This window comes from Asterias amurensis, chromosome 9 (assembly GCF_032118995.1).
Source record: "Asterias amurensis chromosome 9, ASM3211899v1".
Lineage (NCBI taxonomy): Eukaryota > Metazoa > Echinodermata > Asteroidea > Forcipulatida > Asteriidae > Asterias > Asterias amurensis.
Genome location: NC_092656.1, coordinates 2,630,236 through 2,654,033, shown reverse-complemented (window position 1 = coordinate 2,654,033; position 23,798 = coordinate 2,630,236). Strand labels below are relative to the sequence as shown.

Sequence of the window (23,798 nt, the reverse complement as noted above, 5' to 3'; positions counted from 1 at the left end):
TGAGACATGTATCGGTCTATACCCATTTGTCCCAGATATGGCTGAAGTTTGCAGTCTTGTATCTTCTTTAATTTTTGGTAAATTGTTCTGTTTTTGTTTTTGTTGTTATAAACAGCCCTGGAGGGAACCAATGGAAATAAATACATCAACATGGATTGGAGGATTGATGTGCCCGGTAACTATTCAATCGCTGGGACGTACTTCATTTACAAACGATCCCCTGGTAGGACGGGTATCGGAGAGCAGTTCTTTGCTGATGGACCAACAACTGAAGATCTTAATTTCATTGTAAGTAAAAGTGTTTCAGACATTTTTTATTAATTGAATGGCAATTTAAACGAAATAGAAGTTCGATTTGGCGCAGAAAAACAAATTATAAAACAAAAAATTTAAAAAAGCTTACTGAAAATAGAGACAGTGGTTTTGCATGATGTCATGATGTTCATAAACCTTATTAAAACTTGTGGGTTTTTTAAAGTAATTTTTTAGACAAAATAAACTGGAAATTTAGTAACTACATTACTTCAAAGGGTTTCGTTTCTAAAAATGTTTAATAACATCACCAGCTCTTCTGTGTTCTTCACCATGTAAGCTTTCATGGTAAATTATTTTTGGAGTAAACACCAAAGGTGTACCTTCCCTTTAAACAAAGTTTTTCTCAATCCCTGTACAAGTGTCTCATATTTGAAGAGTTTCAACAAATAGTTAATTGCCTGATGTTTCAACCCCAGCAGAGTCTTTCTCAAGGGCTAAACACAAATATTTGAAAAGTTAGAAGAATTTTTGGTTTATCTCAACAGGTCATAAATCAACAGAAGAATCCAGGTATCGCCTACGAGTACTCTTTACCAAGATCCACCCCTATTGAAGAAGAGGAAGAGATTGAGCAACCCCCAGTAGTCACCACCCCACCACCCCGCCGCATCCCACCCCGGGTACCCCAACGCCCAGTCATCCCTGATGTTGAAGACCGCCAGGATAGACAGGATCCTAAACCTCCAAAGACTCAGGTACAAATATGCGGGATGACTAGGGTTGGGTTCTTAGAGTTTTTTGTAAAAACCTTTTTAGTATAACTGGCTGAAACTACAAGGGCTGTAAAGCCTTACCTTAGACCCTGTTCACATTAGATCCAGAAAAAAAACAATACAAGATTTTAACAATGAATGCATCTGACATATGTTAACATTTAAATCTTATAAATAACGAGAACAATTGCAAACCAAAATGCATTACTGATGTTGAGATGGAACAGGAACAGATCAAGGCAAGGAAAACATTGAAGTTAGATGACAAGGCTGATCCTAATATGGTCAGGATTAATCAAAGTCAGGTCACTGTGATTCAGTTGTTTGACTGCAGGCCTTGCAGAAATTTGTCAGAAAGCAGGAAACTTGTGCATTTCATAATAGATGTTAAACCAATGTTGGTACAGTAAGAGAGAGATTTGCTGTTGCCAGCTTTAGCAGAGTTTTCTTGATGGAAAGATCATTTAAAAAAAAAAAATTTACTGTGACTGAAAAGCCTATAAAATGCCATACCAACTTTCCAAAGAAACAGCCTGTTATTTTACCGCTGTATCCCAGTTACAAAGAATGAATCCTAGATCAGCCACATTTAAAAGAAGGGCATCAAACGTGATCTTTCGTTGAAAGCTATCTGTCAGAAGTAATCCATATCTTGATACCAATGTTCTTCAGAGCATTGTGGCATTGAGTTCGGAGGTCATTGGAAGGCATGTAGTGGATAGATATTATTGGATTCGGGATCCAGAAATATCTAGAGTCTGCACAGACCTGCTTTTTTCGCTAAGTCACTGCAATCAATCAATCAAGTAGAAGACATTTATAAAGCACCAAAATCAACAGAAATTACTCAAAGCAAATCCAAAAGACTCACATACTTGGGTAATTTTCAAACTTTTTTAAGGACAGTTTTGAGAATCTTTGAGGGCAGATTAAACCCTGCTTAAAGTAATTAATAATCTTGCTAAAAGATATAGTGGAGACTGATGCGCTGTAATGATGCTCATTTCCATTTTTTATTGAACAATCGTCCCTGGTAATTGAGTAGTAGACAAGCACCTTTATTATGTCACAACACAGGGATGTGAGTCACTATTAAGAGTTTGGTTGGTCGATTTGGATCAGGGCCCAATTTCATAGAGCTGCTTTTTAAAAGCAAAAAATACTGCTTAAACATTTTCTGCTAAGCAAAAACAAGCCAGATGCCAGTCACAGATTGTGCCTGTGGCATGCTATTTTGGCTAGTAACCTCGTTCTGGTCAGCATAATTTTATTTTGCTTAAAGGAACATTACATAATTGGTTTTGCTAGCAAAACAGTTGCTGGCAGTGTAAGCACTTTATGTAATCCATCATATACATAAACTGACAAACCTGTGGAAGTTCAAGATCCATCGGCCACCTGGGTCATGAGAGAATAGTGAAAAACCGATTACAAATTTTACATTGCATCAATGCCAAAACAAAAATGAATAAAACGCTCTCTGAGCGGTAAACTCCAAACGCGAACTTAGATTATTTATTTCTCATCAAATATGAAACTTCAGACAACAATATTTGAAGGGATGTTTTCTACTATCATCATCATTAGACCGTGTAAGTTTTATGTAAATCTGTGATTTTCACGATTTTTGTTTCTTACCAAATCTGTAACGTTCCTTTAAACTACTTTTTGTGCTTTATCAACTTTATGAAAAGGGCCCTGGTTCTCACTGACAAGGTGCGATCTAGGGGCAGAACAATGGTAGCTCCACCCCTCTAGATGTTCCAGAACCAACACCTCTCGCAAAATATATTTAATTCTTACATTCTGAGGGTTTAGTACACAGTTCTTTCTTATGTGTTTGAATTGTGACTGGTACTGGTACGTGATACCAATGATCTTGACAAACATTTCAAATATCATCTGCTCAAAAATTTATTATGATCGATGGCATCAAGGTGCCCAAGTTGAGTTCCTGGGTGTTTTCACACACATGAGTTTGACAGAGCATATGCTCTGCACCCCTACACGGGAGGTCGAGCCAGGTGGGGCAGGGAAACAGTGCTGCCCAAGACGTGTCACTCATTAGGTCATTTTACCTTCAAGCTCCTAACAGCTTCAGGATGGCATCCTGGCTAAAACAAAAGAAAAATAACATTGATAGTTTATTTTTGAAATCCAAACGGGAGCACCTTGGCCTGAGGCGGTAGAGGAACTACTAAATGAACCCTTAATGGTTTTCATGCTGTAATTTTGAGTAGCTGCAGATGTGAACTATTATCAGTTAATCCCATAGAGCTTATGGTGTCACTCTCTGGTGTTTCCGCTTTCAGAATATTTCTCTGAGGCTTATGAATGACCTGTTTGCTTTTCTGAAAACATTCTTGGGGAAAAAAAATGTTCATGAATGAAACCAAGGTGTCTGTACTTTTAAAACTTGACTATTGAAACTCTGTTTAGTTTGAAAAAATAAAAGTTTTTTGTGAGTTTTTTTGACTTGATCTTAGTTATCGAGCCAAATAAAAAAAAACATGTTTAGCGCCCCCCCCCCCCCCCCCCCCCGCTTCCTTTTTAGAGGCCGCCTCCTTTTTAATTTTTTTTTAATTTTTTTTTTTAATGAAAAAGAAAAAGGTTACATTTAAACGATCTTAGACCAAAATCTTTTTGTTTAGCTAAGAACAAAAATGTTGTTTTTAAAAAGGTAGGACACTTGACATTTTTTTTTTGCCTTAGTGGTTGTTACTAACACAGGGATCGATGATTATTGAGAGAAATGTTTATATTTTATTTTTGTAATTTTATAGGTGAATGGAGGCGTATCGCTGAGTACAGTCCTCGGTGCTGGCCAAGCACCAGTCTTTCCAGGCATGGGGAAAGCACCAGTGTTTCCTGGTACAGTCCAAGCACAGAAACCTGCAGAACTGGATGAAGATTCTGGTGTACCCGGGCAACCAGACAGGGGTCAAGCTCAGCCAGAAAGGGGTCAAGGGCAACCAGACAGTGGTCGAGGGCAACCGGACAGGGGTCAAGCTCAGCCGGACAGGGGTCAAGCTCAGCCGGACAGGGGTCAAGCTCAGCCAGACAGGGGTCAAGCTCAGCCAGATAGGGGTCAAGCTCAGCCAGACAGGGGTCGAGCTCAACCAGATAGTGGTCAAGCTCAGCCAGACAGGGGTCAAGCTCAACCAGACAGGGGTCAAGCTCAGCCAGATAGGGGTCAAGCTCAGCCAGACAGGGGTCAAGCTCAGCCAGACAGGGGTCAAGCTCAACCAGATAATGGTCAAGCTCAGCCAGACAGGGGTCAAGCTCAACCAGACAGGGGTCAAGCTCAGCCAGACAGGGGTCAAGCTCAGCCAGACAGGGGTCAAGCTCAGCCAGAGAGGGGTCAAGCAGGCCAACCAGAACGAAGTGGTCAACCGACAAGCAGTCAATCGGACAAAGGTCAAAGTAGCCGTCAACCTATAAGGGGTACAATCACTCAAGGCCGCGTTCAACCAGTCAGTGTCCAGCCAAGCAGGAGTCCTGGTCAACCAGTAAGTGGTCAGCAACAGGGCGGCGGTCAAGTAGACAAAGACACTAGAGGCACTGAAGGCGGCGGCCAGCAGGTTGACAGTCAGGTTGAGCCACAAGCAGATAGCGGAGGGCCATCACTGCCGTTCAATCCATTCAGAGGAGTTGAAACCCAAGCCAGGGAGTATCCAGACTCAATCTTTAGAAAGGGATCGACTGGAAGGGATTCCACAGGGGCTGGTACCCCCACCCAGGGGCAGACTTACCCCACCCAAGGACAAACTTACCAAAGCCAGGGACAGACGTACGCAACACAGGGGCAGACTTACCCTGGCCAGGGGAGAGATTCCATGTATCCACCACAAGGTGATGGAGTTAACCCAGAAAGGGGCACAGGAGGACAGACTGATGGTAGAGGATATGGGAAACCCGTTGCTAAACCAGATAATCCCTATCAAGGTGGTAGATATAGATACACACCTGGTCAGGACTCCACTCCAATTACAAATCCCTACACTAGACCGACCTATCCTAACAGGAATCCTAACCCAAACCCATACCCCAATCAAAATCCTAACCCAAACCCTAACCCCTATCCCAATCCGAATCCTAACCCAAACCCTAACCCATACCCCAATCGCAACCCATACCCGAACCAGAACCCCAACTCTAACCCAAGTGGAAACCAGAGGCAGTACCCAGGAACCAATCCAGGCTCCTATGGCAATCCCAACCCTTATCCTAATCCTAATCCCAATCCCAACCCTTATCCTAATCCTAATCCCAATCCCAACCCATACCCCAATCAGTATCCCAACCGCTACCCGAATAACCAAGACTCTCAAGGTGGACAGCCGCCCAACTCCCGATCGGAGCAGCCTTACCTACAGATAGACCCCATTGAGTCTCGGCGAGGGAGCAGTAGTGATGGGTCAAGCGATTACTCAGCCTTAGAAAGTGGGCGTTATGGGGGAAGAGATGCACCCCAGGTCATGTACGGATGGGTGGATGCTGGACTGACGGACTGCTCAGCAAGCTGTGCTGGAGGTGAGAGCAAACAAATTTCTTGACAATTCTCAACCTAAAAGAGATTTTCGGTAACACCATTTGAATATCTCTTTTGAGTAGTGTTGGTTCTATAAAAAAAACGGCGATTCCAACATTACTCAAAAGTGATATTCTCATGGTGCTTCCGCAAACCTCTCTTGTTATACTTCCACCATGCTTAAGCACAAAAATAAGCTAAGCACAACAAAATGATGCTTACTAGAATAAGATTACCATCCAATTCTTACCAGTACAATTAGTGACTCGTGTCCTGATTATTTCTGCTATGATATGCAGAAAATATTTTGACGCATTTATAAGCAGCTCTTTAAAATTAGGCCCCTGGCCCAACATCATAAAGCTGTTAAACAGAAACAAACTCAATTTCTCGCTCAGTAATTATTGAAGTGTAGCACCAGTCACAACAACATAATAACAATCATGTAATTTTGGCTTGTAACCTGTTTCTGCTAAGCATTTCTTGTCTGTGCTTAGCAAAGGTATGTGCTTCCAGGCTTTATGAAATTAGGCCCTGGTTTCAGACCCTTTTGTCAACGATGTGCTTCTCCTGTAATCATGTTCCACCTTGTTGAATTTGTCTTCGTCTACCAGATGTACCGAGACAGAGAGCGTTTCCCACGTGTTATAACAAAGTCACCTATCAACGACTACGAAAGATAGTTGGTGAATAGCCACCAGTAGGCCTACAGTCCATGAGCATTTACATAGCGTTGTAAATTCAAAGTCGTTTGATAACATTTCTTGAACCTCAAACGGAAGGGAAAGTTGGCAAGATGAGAAATGAAACCGTCAAGGGGGAAAGTGACTCAGTCTTAATCCCAAAAGCCCTGACATTTTTTTGTGTCATCTGGCCATTGAGTGATAAACCAAGAACATACGTCTGGCTTTATGACCCTTCATTTCTTGTATAGTTCTCCCACAAACCATGATTCTGTGAGGCCAAGCAAAGGCCTATATTTTGCTCTCCTTCTTGTCTATACGCTACAAGCTTGCTTGGTACAATTAGTTCTCCAGCAAACCATATTTTATAACTCGGATCAAATTCATAAGAAAATTAAGATAACACCATATGGAACACCCCAGATTGCAGAGTAGGGCTTTCATAACCAAAGATAAATGTACGGATACGTAACCAGGCCTTGCAGCTTTCGCACTCGCAAGCTTTCATGCTTTGCGCTCATAGTTCAACAGCCTATCAAATCTCTTAATTTTAGATCAAGGACCATAGAGCAAAGACCTTTATACAGTTTTCATGTCCCTTCCAAACGAAACTTCTTGTCCTTGTGACAAGCAACCAATCATGATAATGTATAGAAAAGTCTCCCATCCAATTACTGGTGTACTTGGAGCTTAATAACTTTATAGTAGCTGGGCTTATCCACTGAGCTAACTGTCTAAAACAAGACGGTACCTAAATATAAAGCTTCATTGTGCATATATGTGCGTACAGGATGTAAGTAACTTAACTAGGATAATGAAAGAGAGCTCTTTTTGTCTGGCTACTTGTATACAAAAAAGTTGAAAGATATGAAACCTCAACCCTATCCAGCAATCCAGCCTATAACCTAGCATCCCTTAGTGTCTTATCTTGAAGACACTTTCCGTTCGAAACTAGCAGGCTCACTTTACCAGAGGGTAGTGACATTTCGATGAGTTTGAATTTTGATTTTGATCAGTCAGTGCAAGATGGTTGATGACCACATGGTCTTAGCAAGCTGAAGAAATTATGGGTTTGAGCGACTTAAAGTGTGGAAAAATTTATCCTTTTCAATTTATACTCAAACTGTTTCTGCTAATTTGTTTTTTCCACTTACACCAATTTGTACTGCCTCTTAGCCAAAGGGATAGCTCGTTGGTCTAGCTGTGAAACAGTCTGCTCTAGCACTGCAAACGTTGTGGGTTTAAATTCCACCCCGGGGATTTGCCTTTGAATTTTCTTTCACAAAAACTGGGAAAGTAATGAATAAATAGAGCTTAATACACATCGGTGCAAGATTGAAAACAAGTTTTACACTCTATCCCCAATGCAAAGTTTACATTCATTTAACTGTTGTAGAGTGGCCCCTTTAACCCTCTAAGCCCTCCACCCCCCCCCCCAACTGAAACAATTTCAGTGACACGCAACTTTGAATGATGAGGCCCAGCTCACATACAATAAAGTGACACACAATCGCATTGACTAATGTCGACTAGATTGATCCAGCTTTCATGATGTAAATCATCAGGGTACCGAGCGGAGTATTAAATCACATCCAATAGCATTGGAGTGCATCGGTAACCATGGCATTAACTCTCAGGAATTGCCGAGGGAGCAACAACATTTATCTCTTATCGGTTCGGACCACATTTCGGGCAAGATAAACGTTCTTAAAATAGGTTGAACACCTGGACAACTGGGGTGGGTAGAGAGTGAAAAGAGAAACTTTACAGTGTTTTTAGTCATTTAATCCATTTCCTCAGTAGGTTGAATTTTGTGTGCTAGCTTTTCATTTTTTCAACATGGATGGTTAAAGACAGTGGACATTTTTGGTAATTGTCAAAGACCAGTGTTCTCACTTGGTGTATCTCATCATATGCATAAAATAACAAGCCTGTGAAAGTTTTAGCTCAATTGGTCGTCGGAGTTGCGAAAAAACTATGAAAGAAAAAAACATCCTTGTCACACGAAGTTGTGTGCTTTCAGATGCTTGATTTTGAGACCTCAAATTCTAAACTTGAGGTCTCAAAATCAAGTTCGTGGAAAATTACTTTTTTCTCGAAAACTATGTCACTTCAGAGGGAGCCGTTTCACACAATGTTTTATAGTATCAACCTCTCCCCATTACTTGTTACCAAGTAAGGTTTTATGCTGATAATTATTTTGAGTAATTACCAATAGTGTCCACTGCCTTTAGCCATTAGCCATATCGTCACAACCTGCCCCCTGTTTAAGCCACCAACTGGCATCCCTGGGCTGGACATGGATGTGGCTGCTTCACAATACTCTGGAAATGTAAAAAGTTTTGTTCATGACAATATGCAAGAAGAAATTCCAACAAACAAAATATTTAAAATATTTTGTAACTTCTCCAAGTCTGGGAAAAGTCTTTTTACAACAACTCAAAACTTGTGGATTAAGGTGAATCACACTGTATGAGCTGCCATGACAGAGACTTGTGTGGACAAATTTGGCAGGTTTTGGAATATCTTGAGGAGTTTTTTATTTAACCAAAAAGCAGCAAAACAAACTCTGTAAAACTAGAGCCTATTGATGATTAGTTTCTATTAGTCTTTTTACAATAATATGATCCCATATTTATGGTCCCTCCCTGACCAGCCAGACAAACCCTGAGCTGCTTGTTTTAGTTTAATTTTTGTGATGTTTTTGTAGGCGAGGCGAGTGGCATGGGGTTAGGGCTACTAAATACACTGATCCTTTTCTCTCTAAAAGGGTTCTGTGACAGAATTGACCATAGAACAAAATCTGACAGGCCATCTCGGACATGAGGATAATTTTGCCAAAGGGTGTTGATACAATCCGTAATTTAAAATACCGATCCTTTCCCTTCCCAACGGTTAAAAAAAAGGGAAGCTTGTGGCCAGTTTACCCCCAACCCTAACAGGAAATTTCCAATAATCGTAGCCGTGATTGTATCGTGCGGTGTTGCACTGTCTGTGCCAAGAGCCGCTGTCATGGCTTCCCCCCTAGCTAGTCTCCTAGCCCCAAACTAGAAATCCTGCAACGAGTCAAAATAGATCTCAAATAGCTCTTGAATCGTAGGTCGCCCAGCTGTGAATCGGAAAAGTTTAATGTAAGTTGGACATGAGCGATACTTCATTTTGTTTATGAGGCTAGTGTCAAGGTCTGATTTCATTGGTCTATCCGTTATTACTGAATGATTCCAGCCCAGAAAGATAGTGTGACCGTAAGAATTAATTAGTATCATCTTTGATACATGTAGATCAGTACCACAGAGTGGCTGTCGGCTTCCAGTTCATGCCAATGGAACCCCCATGTGGTGTTTAGTGGCTGAGGGGTCTGCTTCACCGGACCAAAGCTCTGGTGTTGTCAGCAGAAGAGTGTGGGTTCGAATCCCGGTCATGACACATGTGCTCTTGAGCGAAGTACTTAACCATCATTGCTTCATATATAAAAAAAAAGGGTAGTGGACTGTGTCTTTAATACACGTTGCGGTTTACCTACCGCGGATATGGTATCACTTTTTAGTACTGAGGTTTTGTCGTGTGGTTTTGTGGTATTGTTTATTTGTGGAGGTTATTTAGTTTGCGGTAACACCATGTGTATGTTCATACTTTTCTGTGTAGATTTGTTCTTGAGAACTGCTCTTGCTATTTATCTACACCGCAAAGTATACACATGGTATTAGAGCAAATTGAATATATTGATACCTCACTGTGCAATATTATGTGGTTTTAGAAGTTTGTCCTTTACTTTGTTGCTTTTTCAGTGTTTCTGTAAAAACTAGTTTGTGCCCTGTGAGGGCCTGGGCACACTTTGGTCATACTGGGCAATTTTTTATTGGCAAAGAGGCAACCAACATTATTGCAAGGAAAAGGGAATTCTTTGATAGTACAGAAGTTATTTTTCAAGCTGATGTCTTACAATCCTCAGAAAATTTATGTGGAAATTTCTTTTTGAATAGCTTCCTCGTTGAGTTTGCTTAGAGCTTGCCTGTAAACTTATGTGTGTGTCACGGCAGATAGCTATAGCGTTCTATTAGAATCCAAATGCTTTATTTGTTGGAGAATTGAAAACAAGAGCATGGAGTAAACCAATCTATGTGCACTTTGCATGAACCCGACCAGGTAGCAGAAAAAGTGCAGTTTTTTAAACTGTTACAAAAATATGAACCTTTAGGTGAGGGAATCGGTCCAAATGAAGTCCAACTGTTCCATCCGCTGTGCCCCAATGTGAAAGGCATGAACTCATTCATCGCATTATGTGCACCTCTCAGATTCTCGTTCCAGCATTCCTGTTTATATCAGGAGGTCTAGGAGTCACGCTCTGCCCTCCCTATTTCATGTTGTCAGCCAGAGGTTATCAATCGAGGGGAGCGTGGGACTAAGTCGAAACGGCGCGCCGTCGTCTTCAAGCAGTAAGAGGTGAAGATGACAAAACTCATGTGGCGATTTCCACATTAGAGTCTCGATGACAGATAAAGAACGTCTGACAGGGTGTTTCAGCACCGTCAGTCTCTAGGACTGTCAATTTCTAGGATGGTTGAGTTTACTAAAGGCACTGGACACATTTGGTAATTAACGGAACTCAAAATAGATGTTAGCATAAAAACTTACTTGGTGACAAGCAACGGAGAGCTGTTGATAGTATAAAACACTGTGAGATATGGCTCCCTCTGAAGTAACATAGTTTTTAGGGAAGAGGTAATTTCTCAATCAAATATTTTTAACTTACATAGACACAGTCTCCATATCACATACATGTACGATATATTTCCTTTTTATTTTTATTTTAAATAGACCATGTAGCTGATGATGGATGATTTCATGTTGCTGTTTCCATGTTTTTGGGGCGAAATGTGACTACGAATGATCTGTTTTGGAGGGGATTTCAGACGAATGTTTTTTCTTAACTTTGGGAGTTCTCTTTGAGGGAAAAACAGGGAAAATGAAATTAAGAGTGATTGGTTATCCTGTCTGCTAAACTCCCAACTGGGGGATCCATTCCTGATTTTACAGACGGTTAAATGTTTTTTTCTTTAAATCCATGACATGTCAGATGAAATGCAGTTGTTCTCAAGGCCATTTCAAACTGAAAGATGACAGTCATTTCAAAAAATCTCTCTGTGATATTGACAGTGACATTGCTGCAGTTTCCTGTCGTCAAGCTGTGGACATAAGCTGACTTTCTCATTTGCATTTAATTTTTGATCGGACTTTAACCACTTTATACACAGATATGCAACTTTCCAGAAGATCAGATCAGATTTCCTTGTTTTTGGTGTGTCAACCGTGTCGTCTGTGGTTGGCACTTTTCCCGCATTTTTTTTTTTACTAAAGCTGCCTGCCTGTTTAGAGTCCATTTATTTCTTTACAGTCACCTTATGTCCAGGCATGGTTGTCTAATAGTGTTGATGAAGTGAGTGAATGATTTCCCTTGTACAGCATAGCAACAGACTATGCAAAATGGTATTATTTGCGCTACAATATTTATCATTCTGTGTGCACATCTGACCTGTCAAAATATGTTGCTATGCAAAAGTGCCGGTTGAAATAATTCCCTGAACATGATCCCACATTCTTTAGGGGATTTGTATTACAATTTACGCCGAGTAAGTGATACAGACTCATTCATCATACTGAAGAGCCCTGCTTTAAGGACGATTGATTGATAAATTCACAATTAAAAACTAAAGACATAACTTACAAGGAATGGGGTTTTTAGACTCCAGACGGGCGTTGTTATAATAATTGCAATTGATAGATCACACTCTGTTGTACTGAGGTTACCCACATGGTGTAATATCACACTTACAATCCTCCACGGAATTACACCTCCATTAAGCCTTAAAAAAATATGACATTCTAATGTCCGTTTCCAATTTAAAAATTAAGATGGAGGGGACCCTCAACATGCCAAGGTCAGAGTCTGTGTTTTGCATAAAAATAAAATGTATAGGAGTTATGTGTCTGCTTTGAGGCAATTCTGGTAGGCTGCCATGTTAGCCTTTGTGACAGATTTTCAGCTTTCCAACTGGTCGATCTGGTTAATTTTACCAGCAAATGATGTCGCATGGTATAGACCCCTGGCACTGTACTGGGCTTATGACGTCATGCAAGGGATACACAGCTGACATAGAGAGCAATATTGAGCTCAAAATTCTCTGTGTTAGCTGTGACTGTGAATACACAGACTGTTTTGCCATTTTAAATCGGTCTTACCTCAAAAACTTGGAGACAAACTAACAGTTCCCTCCTAGAGCATTCCTTCATCTTCTTCTCCAAGTTATTCTTTGCATGTTTTTAGTCCCTTTTTGATGGGAGTAGTTAAATGGCTCCAGAGAGCTTGCTCTATGCTCCAGGGACCACCCTTCAGCCTGTTGATATACCCACTTACCATTGACCATCTGAAGTGGTACTCAGGATGATTTCACACTTGGCATTGATCCACTAGTGGGCTTATTGTCCAAGTGCACTTGACAAGTTAAAGGGTTTGGGTACTTTTTGTACAACACAAAACACAGTGTCCACAGATTTTCATTAAATTTACTTGGTTTATAGATAATGATGGTAGCAAGCTTCCCTCAAATATAACTTGCTCAGGTACTGTAGTTTTTGAGAAATGAGTAAAAAAGTTCAATATTTTTGGGATGAAGAAAGTCTACAAACCCTCTTAATTATTGTACAACCCAAGAGACAAGCTTTTTCATCAAATTTTAGGGGAAACCCAAAGGTCTGCTGCACCAACCATGTAGTTTTAACCAAATTGAGTACCAACTGTCTTCAAGATTTGTTTTTCCTTGAGTAAGATTCTTACTCCCATCTTGCAGTCCAACCTCTGCGAAACCGGTCTCAATGGAAGAGGTCAGTTCTAACTGTGCCGACAGAAATGCAATCTAAACAAGATGGTGCCAAGATGGCATGTAGATAAGCAATTTCCTCTAAAGATGAAAATAAATGCTCTTAGGCTTATTTCTTGAAGTGTGTGTGTCCCCCCCCCCCCTCCCCCAAGAGGCAGTCACTTGAAAGTTAAGGAATTCAATGATGATGGGGCGGGATCACCAGAGGCTCAGATGTGATAAGTGGTCCGATAAGTGGAAGAGATTATGACAACTTTGCTGGGATACATTTCTGGGATTGCCAGTGGGGTATGTCAGGAGTAATTCCTCTGGATGGAAGGGATTGTTGACCTGATCAACTCAACGAGTGATTTGATAATAACTGGAAATTGAATTGGGTCATGGAGTGTTGATGTGACAGTAAAGTGGTACTTTGATGTCCTCTCTGCTGCTGCAGCTCACTCATTTAGAAACAGTTGTTGTCTTTTGTTAAAGGCAGTGGACAATATTGGTAATTACTCAAAATAATTATTAGCATGAAACCTAACTTGGTAACTAGTAATGAGAGAGGTTGATAGTTTAAAACATTGTGAGAAACAGCTCCCTCTGAAATGGAGTAGTTTCGAAAAAGAAGTACTTTTCCCACAAATTTGATTTTGAGACCTCAGATTTAGGGTCTCGAAATCAAGCATCTGAAAACACACAACTTCGTGTGACAATGGTGTTTTTTCTTTCATTATTATCTCGCAACTTCGATGACCGATTGAGCTCAAATGTTCACAGGCTCGTTATTTTATGCATATGAGATACACCAAGTGAGAAGACTGGTCTTTGACAATTACCAATAGTGTCCACTGTCTTTAAGTTCTTTGGGAGGAACCCTTTCCAACGTTTCTGTTTGATGCTTTCAAAGATGCTTGGGCACAATATTTTTTATAGTAAAAGAGAAAAGACAATTTCAAATCAAACTTCATCTTTTATCACATAATCTGAAGTGAATTCCATCTCCAAGATTGACTGCTTCCTTGCAAATGTCGGTCAGTGAATTAGGCTGTTCTCTAATAAGGATGTTTCAGTTAATGTATTTTGCCTCTTGACTCTTAAAATAGAAAGTGTTTGCCTAAAATCCTGACATGCTATATCCGTTTCTTTCTCTGATTAAATTCAATCATTCTTTCTATGGCTCTTGTGAGAGGGGAGAAAGTTAACAGCGCTTGTTTCATTCAAAACAAGGTGTCAATAATGTAGTAATCTTAATTACAAACATACGAAATGTGCTATAAATTTGCAAACAAGATACATCCTGATTGTTGCGTTTCTCACGCTTCACAGTTTTTAAAGTTGGAAATCCGGGTTGGTAAGGCTAGCTGGCGTCACATTCATGCATTGGTCCGTCGCATGGGCAACCCACAACTTCCTGCATGAAAGCCGGCGTAGATTTGCTTGTGATTGAACTTCAGTTTCTCGGGTTTTGATGTTCAATTAAAAAGAATCCCTAAAGGCATAAACCTAGTTTTGCTTTTTAAGTTTCGGTTAGTTGTGAGAAAGGGTGTCTCAATCATTCCAGTTTCATGAGAAACTTATTGACAGGAAAAAATAGGAGTGTTTTTTTATTCTGAATTCTAATTCTGGCATGAGTAGGAAAAACAAATTTGGATTCGAACTTCATTACCGCCACAATAACTTACAAGAAAATATTTTTTTTAAATACATAAACAGGGCTGAACTTTTTGAAAAAAATCTATATGACAACAACAAGGCTTGTTGCTCACAATGTTTTCTGAAGCAGAATTTGTTCTCACATGACCAGAATCAAAATGACAGACAAATTCCTAACACAGTTTAATTAACTGAACAAGCAATAAGACTGTTGAAGATTTATCTCATTTGTCGTCATGGATATTTTACTTAAAAGTATACTTCATTTCTCAACAGAGTTGAAAGTTATGTATCGGACTTCAAAGTCAACATAAATTTGAACATAAATTGTTTCAGTTCAAGACTTAATACAGTGAAGGTATTGTTATAAAACTGACAGACACGAGACCACCGGTCTTGTTTGGTTGTCAGTTTACTGCAGCCCGCTGTAAAATTTTAGCCCTGACACAAAATGTTCCATAACACACACAATAAGTTTCAATATTTTTTGTGCCTGTCATACAGTCACAGCAAGTCCTGATAAGGTGTTTTTCTTACTGAATTACAGTTGCAATACGTCCAATCCAGAGGGGTATTGGTTCGTCAGTTTGACAAATTCGGCAACAACGACCGTGCTACCCCTCTGGCTAGCCTCCACTTGTGTTTTTCTTTCTCGTATTCTCATTATATTATTTGCCATATTCACTGGGGTAATTCACTAGTATTTTACACCCCATGTTGCAACTCTCCAAGCAGTGTTTGGAGTGGGGCAATTTTGTGTTTATTTTAAGAATGCCATGTTCCAGTGTGCTTTGCACAGAGGCACGTAAAATAGTAAAAGAAAACAGCCCGGCCTTGCAGTGGTACTTTTGAAGTGTTTGCTTTCGCTGATTACCCGTCAAACAGCGAGGCTTTTTGTTGGTTTTTCAAAACTAATACTTATTCAGTGAATACTGTGAGTGAGTTTGGGCTTCAGGGAAAGTACATTTGAAGCCCTTTACTCTGTCTGTATGGGTAACTGTTGCTCACAATTTTATGTCCAAGTACATATATTCGGATTGGTTGAGCTGTTTTAATTTAGTGAAAAAATAGGAATGAAACTTTGCAGAATTTGACTGTGGATTCAGGGTGAAATTGGGCGATACATGTGTTAAAAAATGATGATGACCAATTTCATTTTGTACTCACTTGATGCCGCAGTACCAAACAAAAAAGTACTTGTGAATGGCCCCTAACCCATCAAGCTATTTATAAGCAATTTACAGTTTTTTATTTTGTTAAGCAAACCTTTCTGAGACAGTCACAGAAAAACAAACACATTCATATACACATTTTCTTTTAAACAAGCCCATAAGACATCCCGATAAATAAAAACAACAGTAAAAATGTCCGGCCTCCTCTCGGGATACTTTTTTGACAGAATTCATTTTGGCGGAAAAGCGGTTCTCGTTTCAGTTCTCATGTCAAGACAAATTACTTGAGTCATGAAGGAACTGTGGTTCTGTCACTCATGATAAATCACATTCTTTTCTTGTTAGGAACATTTTGGTTTTGCTGGGGTGCTGGGTCTTGGAGGAAGGGTCGAGAAGTTCAGAGGGAGTGACCATGTTCACCTCCAGTGAAACTAAGTCTGACATTACATAGCAGGCAGTATGTCTCTGTGTTTATATTGTTTTTTGGTGTTTTTTGTCCTTTTTTGTAAAGCAAGTTGATCTAAACCCAGGGAAGCTTTGGGTAGAAATTGATATTCTCAAGGAGTGACTAGATTTCAGAATGATGGAGAGAAACATGGGCTAGGGTCGCAAGATGATTTACAACTCGAAGGAATAAGTTATTATGGCATAGCTAGTGTGTATAATGGGTGAGAAGACGAAGAAAGCCTGGTTTCTCACCCAAAACACCTTGGTAGATGACTCATGTTGGATAGACAAGAATAACGCAATGATGTCTAACAAAGTTATTTACATAGTTAGTTTTTTCAAATTAAAGACCCTCCCCCCCCAAAAAAAAAAAAAAAATAACAAAAGCCATGTTCTTGAAAATACAAGCACCCAATTTGAGTTTTACAGAGCAGTTTTATGGTCTAGCTCTTGACAACAAACTCTTTGAATAGACCACTTCACCCTCAAAAGTACACTCGGACCTGCTTCCTTTAGTGTAGATTTGTATAGTTTTTGACATTGGGGTTGGGAGTACACAATGCATGAGAGATTGGCCGACTGAGTACCACTAGAGGCTGTTTTCTCTCCAACTAAAAAGGGAGGGTTGTGAAGATTGATCCGCAAAAAGTAAAACCTTTAAATTTGAGATTTATCCTGTAAGCTCCACAATGCCTTGTAATACTCCTTGTAATTGAGAAAAGGTATCAATACTGATTTACACAGGTGAGCACAATGTCACCGAGGAGTGCCAAAAAAACAAGTGAAAGGGGGTAAAATTGTTCTTTGATTTGTGTTAGAGTGGGGGTGGGGTTAGGGCAGTTGCCTGTTACGACCTTCTATCTCTATAGACCGGTGCCACTAAGCGTTATTCAGAGAGCACTGGTTTTTGAACAGCTTCATCATTCTACTTTAGCCTCTTTAATGAAAGAACTTTCTCGCTACCTCCCCCCCCCCTCCCCCAGTTAAGCAATGTTACCAGTTTATCATGGACTTCATGAACCAGTTTATTTGTAAGAGACCAAAGAAAGGAGGTTGATGACTTTTAAAAGGTTTTGGGTACTTTTTGTACAACACAAAACACAAACGCCTACAGATTTACATGAAACTTACGATAATGATGATAGAAAACTTTTCTTAAAATAGTACTTGCGGAGGTGCTGTAGTTTTTGAGATGAGTAAACCAATTTCAGGCAATAATGTTCATCTCAGTGAGACAAAATTTTGCTCAGTATGTACGATGCATTTAAGCGACTCTCCTAAAAAACGTTTGTCTGTGATTTTCTTCTTTTTTTCCTCAAAAACTTGACGAGTAATGAAGCTGAAACTTCTACAAGTAAGTTAAATTATATACACCTCCACAATGAGTAGGGATTCATGTCATGGCCATGACAAAAGGTACCAAAATTTTTAATGAGTGAGTAATTTTTTTATGGTTTTTTTTTTAAATTAATTATCATTCAAATGTTTGATTTTGATATTATTTGTTTCTTTTCTGCAGGTATCCAACATACCAGAGTGGACTGTATTCACTGGTTGACATTCAAACGAGAAGATCCTAGTAAGTGTGATGGAACAAGACGGCCAGCAACCCGCCAGATACCATGCAACATTGAACCATGCCCACCGGTGTAAGTATTGCATAATTGTGTTTGTCTCTGTCTGTGTTTACAAGATAGATGTTGTGGGGTGATTTTAAGGTAGGAACTGCATGGCTCTCCCCATGTACATACAAGCTAGCATATATACAGCTGATATGCCCGATTGGCTTCATAGAGCTGCTAAGCACAAAAATTTGCTTAGTTTTCAAGATAAGAACAGCTGAATACCATTAACAAGAAATATGCAACAAATGGAAATTTTGTTGGTAATCCTGTTTTTATCAAGGAAGAAAATTTCATGCTAAGCAAATTTTTGTGCTTAGCAGCTCTATGAAATTTGGCCCTGATAAGTGAAAGTTTTGGCCGATACGTAGAAAATGACATTAATGGTATTTTTTTCTTTTCTTTCTAATTTCTCAACAAATATCAAGAGGAAACCATACAGAATGCTCCACAGTGGGGCTCTTAAACCCAAGTTAATTACCAAGTGGAAACATTCCAAAGACCTTGTTCAATTCAGCATGCTTCAGCCAAATATCCAGAAATTGGGGTCCAGAATGAACCTCAGTTTTGGAGAAGAACAATACAGGGGAGAATCCCTTGGGAGAATTTTTTTGGACATTGTGGGGTAAGCTCTTGCACACTTCTACCACTCCATTTTGTCACACTGTCTATCCAGCGCAACTCAGTGTGACCGCTTAAAATTTTAGACATGAGTAATTCTAAAAGTCCAGAAAAGAAGAGATTTGTCACAGTGTCTTATTTTTTGTCTCCAAATTTAGATTACTTTGAATGATTACTTCCCTTTAAACCCACATTTTGCTCGTACAGCATGTTTTCACAGATGTTGGCCGCACTTCAAAAAAATCTTTTCTTTTATTGTATACAAACATGAAAAGAAAATAACAAATATACTGTCCAGAGTTTTGTAGCTCGTTAAATAAACCCCGAAACTTTACACCTTGTAAACCCTTGTCTTATTCTACAAGTTAACAATGTCTACACCTGTAGTGATAAACAACGGCAGACAATAATATTTATTAGTTTATGTCAGTGTAGATTTATAACCAGTGACATCTTGGGTTTTTTTCAGAGAAAAAGGGCAGCCTTTGGTTATTGGACTATTGGTAATCCTCCATACTTGTCTAGACATCTGTTGATTTACGATTACACCGATTAAAAAATGTGATTAATTACACAACCAGGCCAGCCGAGTGAAGCTGTGAAAGTGATGAAGTGATGACGGGTCACGTCTATAAAAAAAAAAAATTATTGAAAAATTATTGTAGGTCGTAATCTCAGAGGGCCAATTTATGTCATCTCACTTGGGTTAAAGTAACAGGAAATGATGGCAGACATCATTTGGAAATTTATGTACAACGTATTGAACCATTCTCTTTTACATTTACTTCTGTCCATATTGGGGGGGGGGGGGAGGTTGTATTATGGGGCAACTGCTGCCACCTCAGCCCCTCTGGTTTTGCGACTGCTCCTGGAACAGGACTCACAGTTTGAGGCTGTTTAAAATTAAAATTTATGCAGTTTTTATTTAGCCCACTTGTTCAGAATGCAAGCAATCTTTAGCCACTCTGGTAACAATCCAAACCCAGGGCTCATATTACAGCTGGATTCAGAATCGTTAATAGACCCACAATAATATTACCGGCCTGTATTGTTATGACTCTATTCAAATCAGATTACTCCCATTGTATGAAGTCATATTATAATGGGTATTTATAACAATTGGGCGCCAATTTGCTTCTGGCGTCAACATTCTTTCTATTTTTGTTGCGTCTGAAATTTAGAAACAAAATATTGCCAGTTTTTGACCCCAGCTGAACTTGAGCTTAGTTGGTTTCATGGTTTTATATTGTTCATTTATAAGAAGTTTTAAAGAATCAACAATACAACAAGAAATACTTTGAAGTAGGATCCAGAGCTTTACACTGCCGGCGATAGTTTTAAATTGTGTAAGTTTATCAAACGTTAAAGTAAAGTGTGTATAAGTTGGGGTAGAGGCATTGCAACAGAAATACAGTAGACTATCTTTTGCACACAGTGAATGACAGCAGCGTTTGGGTTGACATAGAAAATATTTTCTTCCTCCATGCATAGAGGGAGTTCAAAGTACAACCCTTTTCAACAAAGGAGATTGTTTCTTAAGAAGTTGGGTGAACAGTCAACGCTTAACAGTTTACAGTTATAAACAGTAAAAAGTTATAAGAGATAGACTGCTACCTTTAGCACTTGAAGACAAACTTAAAGCAAAACCCTATTGAACCTTTGGCCTAATCAACTGTGTAATCACTAAAACGGGCTACAATGCAACCTGAAAAATAACAACCGCCAAGCAAATGTTAGATTGGCTGCATGTTGCTCCACAGCACTTTGTCAACCATCATGGTGCTTTAGTGTAAAGGAATTGGTCAAAACTGAGTTCCACTTTCTTGCAGGAAAATACTGAATGTTGAAGCACCTTGAGGGCCAATGAGTGATGGATATGAGCGGATAATAAGCGCTATAAAGTCACTATTCATATTATTTTAATTCAAATTTTAAAACGATCAGATCTTCAATTTTAAAATTGTGACCTTTAGCGACTGTTTTAAGAAAGCAGCATAGCGTGCGTGTGGGGAGTGTGTGTAATGCATGGAAACATGTTGCTATTTCAGTTTCAGGAAGTGTGTTAGGGTGTAATAAATACAGGCAGGGGATGCAGGAAGGGTCGGTAGGGTACAGGGGGCCTTCTTGGACAAGAGGGGAAAAACCATCAGAGCTTGCAAGTACATTAGGAAAATACATTTTAATAAATTGTACTCATAAGGGTAATGATATGATTATTATTCAAATTAATAACTTAGGGTCTTTCATTTCCAACAGACCCAATCATAATTGAAAAAGTTTAACCCTTTTAACTTGGCCATGATAGAGAAATGAAAACCAGGAGACCAGTGGCCCAACCATACTTTTTCAAATGGGGGCAAGCGAAAGATGTAAATCATGAATCAAATCATCTATTTGTCCCTTTTTTTAATCTCATGGTGGTAGGGGGTGGGGGGGGCAACAAGAAGGGGGGAAAGGGTTCTGGGTAGGGGGTGGCCACTGCGGGAGGCACAAGAACACAGTGTATCAAAACATGTCACTGAGTCATATTCTGCAGTTAATACCAATTATACTCAAATCATTTAATAACAACATGTCCTTCTTTCAGATTTGTAAGTATTGTTTGAGAAATGAATAAGAAAAAAGGAATACGATACACTCAGCCATTGATCCCCCGAGTCAGCTCTGACACAAAAGCAAATTAAGACTCAACAAAAAGTGTAGAAGGAATATAGATGTAAATTAGTTATTTCCTTACATCCCCTTCCACAGGGGCCATTTAAAAACGCTAATTTCCCCTGACAATTCTTGCTGAACAGTGAAGTATTGAAACACCATGCACAAAGATGATCAATCCTCGTTCAGGAAATAACTTCATTTAAACATTGTTCACTTAATCCAAACAAGGATTCATAACAATAGAGAAAAGGCTGGTGTACCTTCGTCTGTTCCACGAAAGTCACCCCTCGGCTTTGCCAAATGTCGTGGCCATCTGACTGCGATCTTAATACCTACCCTTAAGATCAGCAATTCATAAGACAAAATGATGGTTTAAATAATGCCGTGTTAGGTTCCATTCCATTATTTGTCTTGGGGCTTATACAGCCACTCCAGTAGGAGTTGGAAAGTAATCCCTCATAAGTACTGTGTGCAGTGTTTTGGGTTCTTGTTAACGTTTGTGAAAACATTTAGAGTGGAAGATTATCCTTGTTTGTTTTTTTGTCTGGCGGGAACTGGGCTGAGCTGGTACAAAAACCCATCACATTACTCTCAGTAATGTGTATTACTTTCTTTTTTTTTTTTAAATATATATATCATGCTGTCCTACCCTTTCATGTCTCCCTGCATTGTTGTCGAACAATACATTTACCACTTTTATGGTCCAGTAATCCTTTCTTTCATACTAAACATCCTTTGTCCTCGCCACTTCACTCCTATTGGTTCATAGCCACCAATTGTCTCTGGAAAGAGCAACTTTGATTGGCTGGTATTTTCCCGCTTCTTTCTGGATCCTACCCTTTCCCCTCTCTTTTTCTATAAATGAATATGTATTTGTTTGTACTTGTTTTATGCCTCTGAAGAAGGTCCGGTTTGGATCGAAAGCTAAGGCCACCTACCCTATTCATTATAATGCTGTCGTGATAAGTTACTTCTACTAGTTACAACCCAGTATAATGAAAAAGAAATTCTGTCTGAAGTTTGTCTTGATGATAAAGGAGTCTCATCTGTAAGTTGTTTACAGTTACACAGGCAGCCGTAGCGATATTCTGTCATGAGTTAGTCACTGTGTTACGCTGTAAGAAATGCTGTTCAAGGTTAACCACCGTTTATATTGTAGGAAAGGAAAGGAAATCTTCTCTAACAGCTGTCCAACAACCTCCAGTTAAATGTGCCAGTGGTCTACCAAGTGAGCTATCTAGACCGCCAACATACTCTCTAAATGTAAAAGAGTGAACCACTCTTTACATTTCGAGTTGTCCCACGTATGGCTCTTTAACAAGAGTGGTGGTTATTTCACTCTTTTAGAGGGGTTTCACTCCAGGACAAAGTGAAAAATCGCTCAAAAAGATGCAAACTTCAATCTAAAAGAGTGCTTTTTCACTCTTTTAGAGTAGGGCTAAATGTAAATAGCTCATTTGGTAGAGCACTGGCACGTCAAACCGGAGAACGCTGGTTCAAATCTTGCTGTTGTAAATTATTCTACTTCAACCCCAAATAACCAGCAAACTTGATGACATTCTTCACAGGCTAGTTGTATATGGTGTATACTTTGGAAAAAAACCTATGAAGGGATTTAATTTACTCCCCAAAACAACTCAGCCATGTACTTTCCCCTTGCAGTCTAAGTATTGGAGCCACTGATTATGTAACTTCTGGACCTACATGGCCACTGCCTTTGTGTCCTACTTTGACCTCAAATTCCCTGTCAGTCAAAGTACCCAGTTTTTGAAAGATCCCATACATCCACTTCTGGTCCAAAGCTGTGTCATGTCCCTAGTCAAGCTGCCCAGGGTAGTTAGAGGGGGCTGGAACAAGGAAGATGGCCCAGAAAATGAAACTTCTCGTCTGGTTTTTCTCTCCTGGGGGTATTTTGAGGCAATTGTTTCAACTCCTTCAGATTGACCTGCCTCAGGTGATTTGGGCACACCCTGAGGCTGGTGAGTTATGATATGTAGCCAGGGGATGGCGGCCAATTTGTGGTTAAAATATGATTATCATAAGTTTTTCCTATATTCTGGTCTGTTATAGAATGCCCCATCAAGTAAATCATTTTCTTCGTTATCCTTAATGCCAATTTTTGTTCACCTCTTTTAAATTTTGTTAATTTATATTTGTTTGAAGTTTTACTTTTCGGCAAAGCCACTATTCGAGGTCTTACTGGATCACTTATAGGTATGTGGCGTTAGCCAAATGTTTAAAGAAAGTTCTGCATTGCCTGTTCTTATTGAAAAGAATACTTGAATCTCAAGTATGTGAAGTTTGTACTTTTGTGGCCTATGATATGATCTTTGTATTTTTGTATCCTATTATGAAAACTTTATTTTCATAGTCTTTGATGTCAACTTTGTATTTGTAGCCTATAGCCCGGTTTATACTTCCTGCGAATGCAAATGCTAAGTAAATTTTGACGTCACATGGCTGAAAATTTGCAATGCATTCGTATTCGTAGAAGTATGAACCAGGCTTAAGTTGCATGTG

The 23,798-nt window shown here is 39.5% G+C and overlaps 1 protein-coding gene across 3 annotated transcripts in view; it reads left to right on the top strand.

Annotated features, from left to right (window-relative positions):
- Positions 1-23,798, top strand: part of LOC139941368 (thrombospondin type-1 domain-containing protein 4-like) — a 149,974-nt gene that overhangs the window by 93,423 nt on the left and 32,753 nt on the right. For all 3 annotated transcript variants that reach the window (XM_071937829.1, XM_071937828.1, XM_071937830.1), the window contains 4 exons: positions 116-288; positions 801-1,010; positions 3,812-5,561; positions 17,897-18,026. In XM_071937829.1, the coding sequence (XP_071793930.1) occupies positions 116-288; positions 801-1,010; positions 3,812-5,561; positions 17,897-18,026 (2,263 nt within the window). The remainder of the gene's footprint in view (positions 1-115; positions 289-800; positions 1,011-3,811; positions 5,562-17,896; positions 18,027-23,798) is intronic.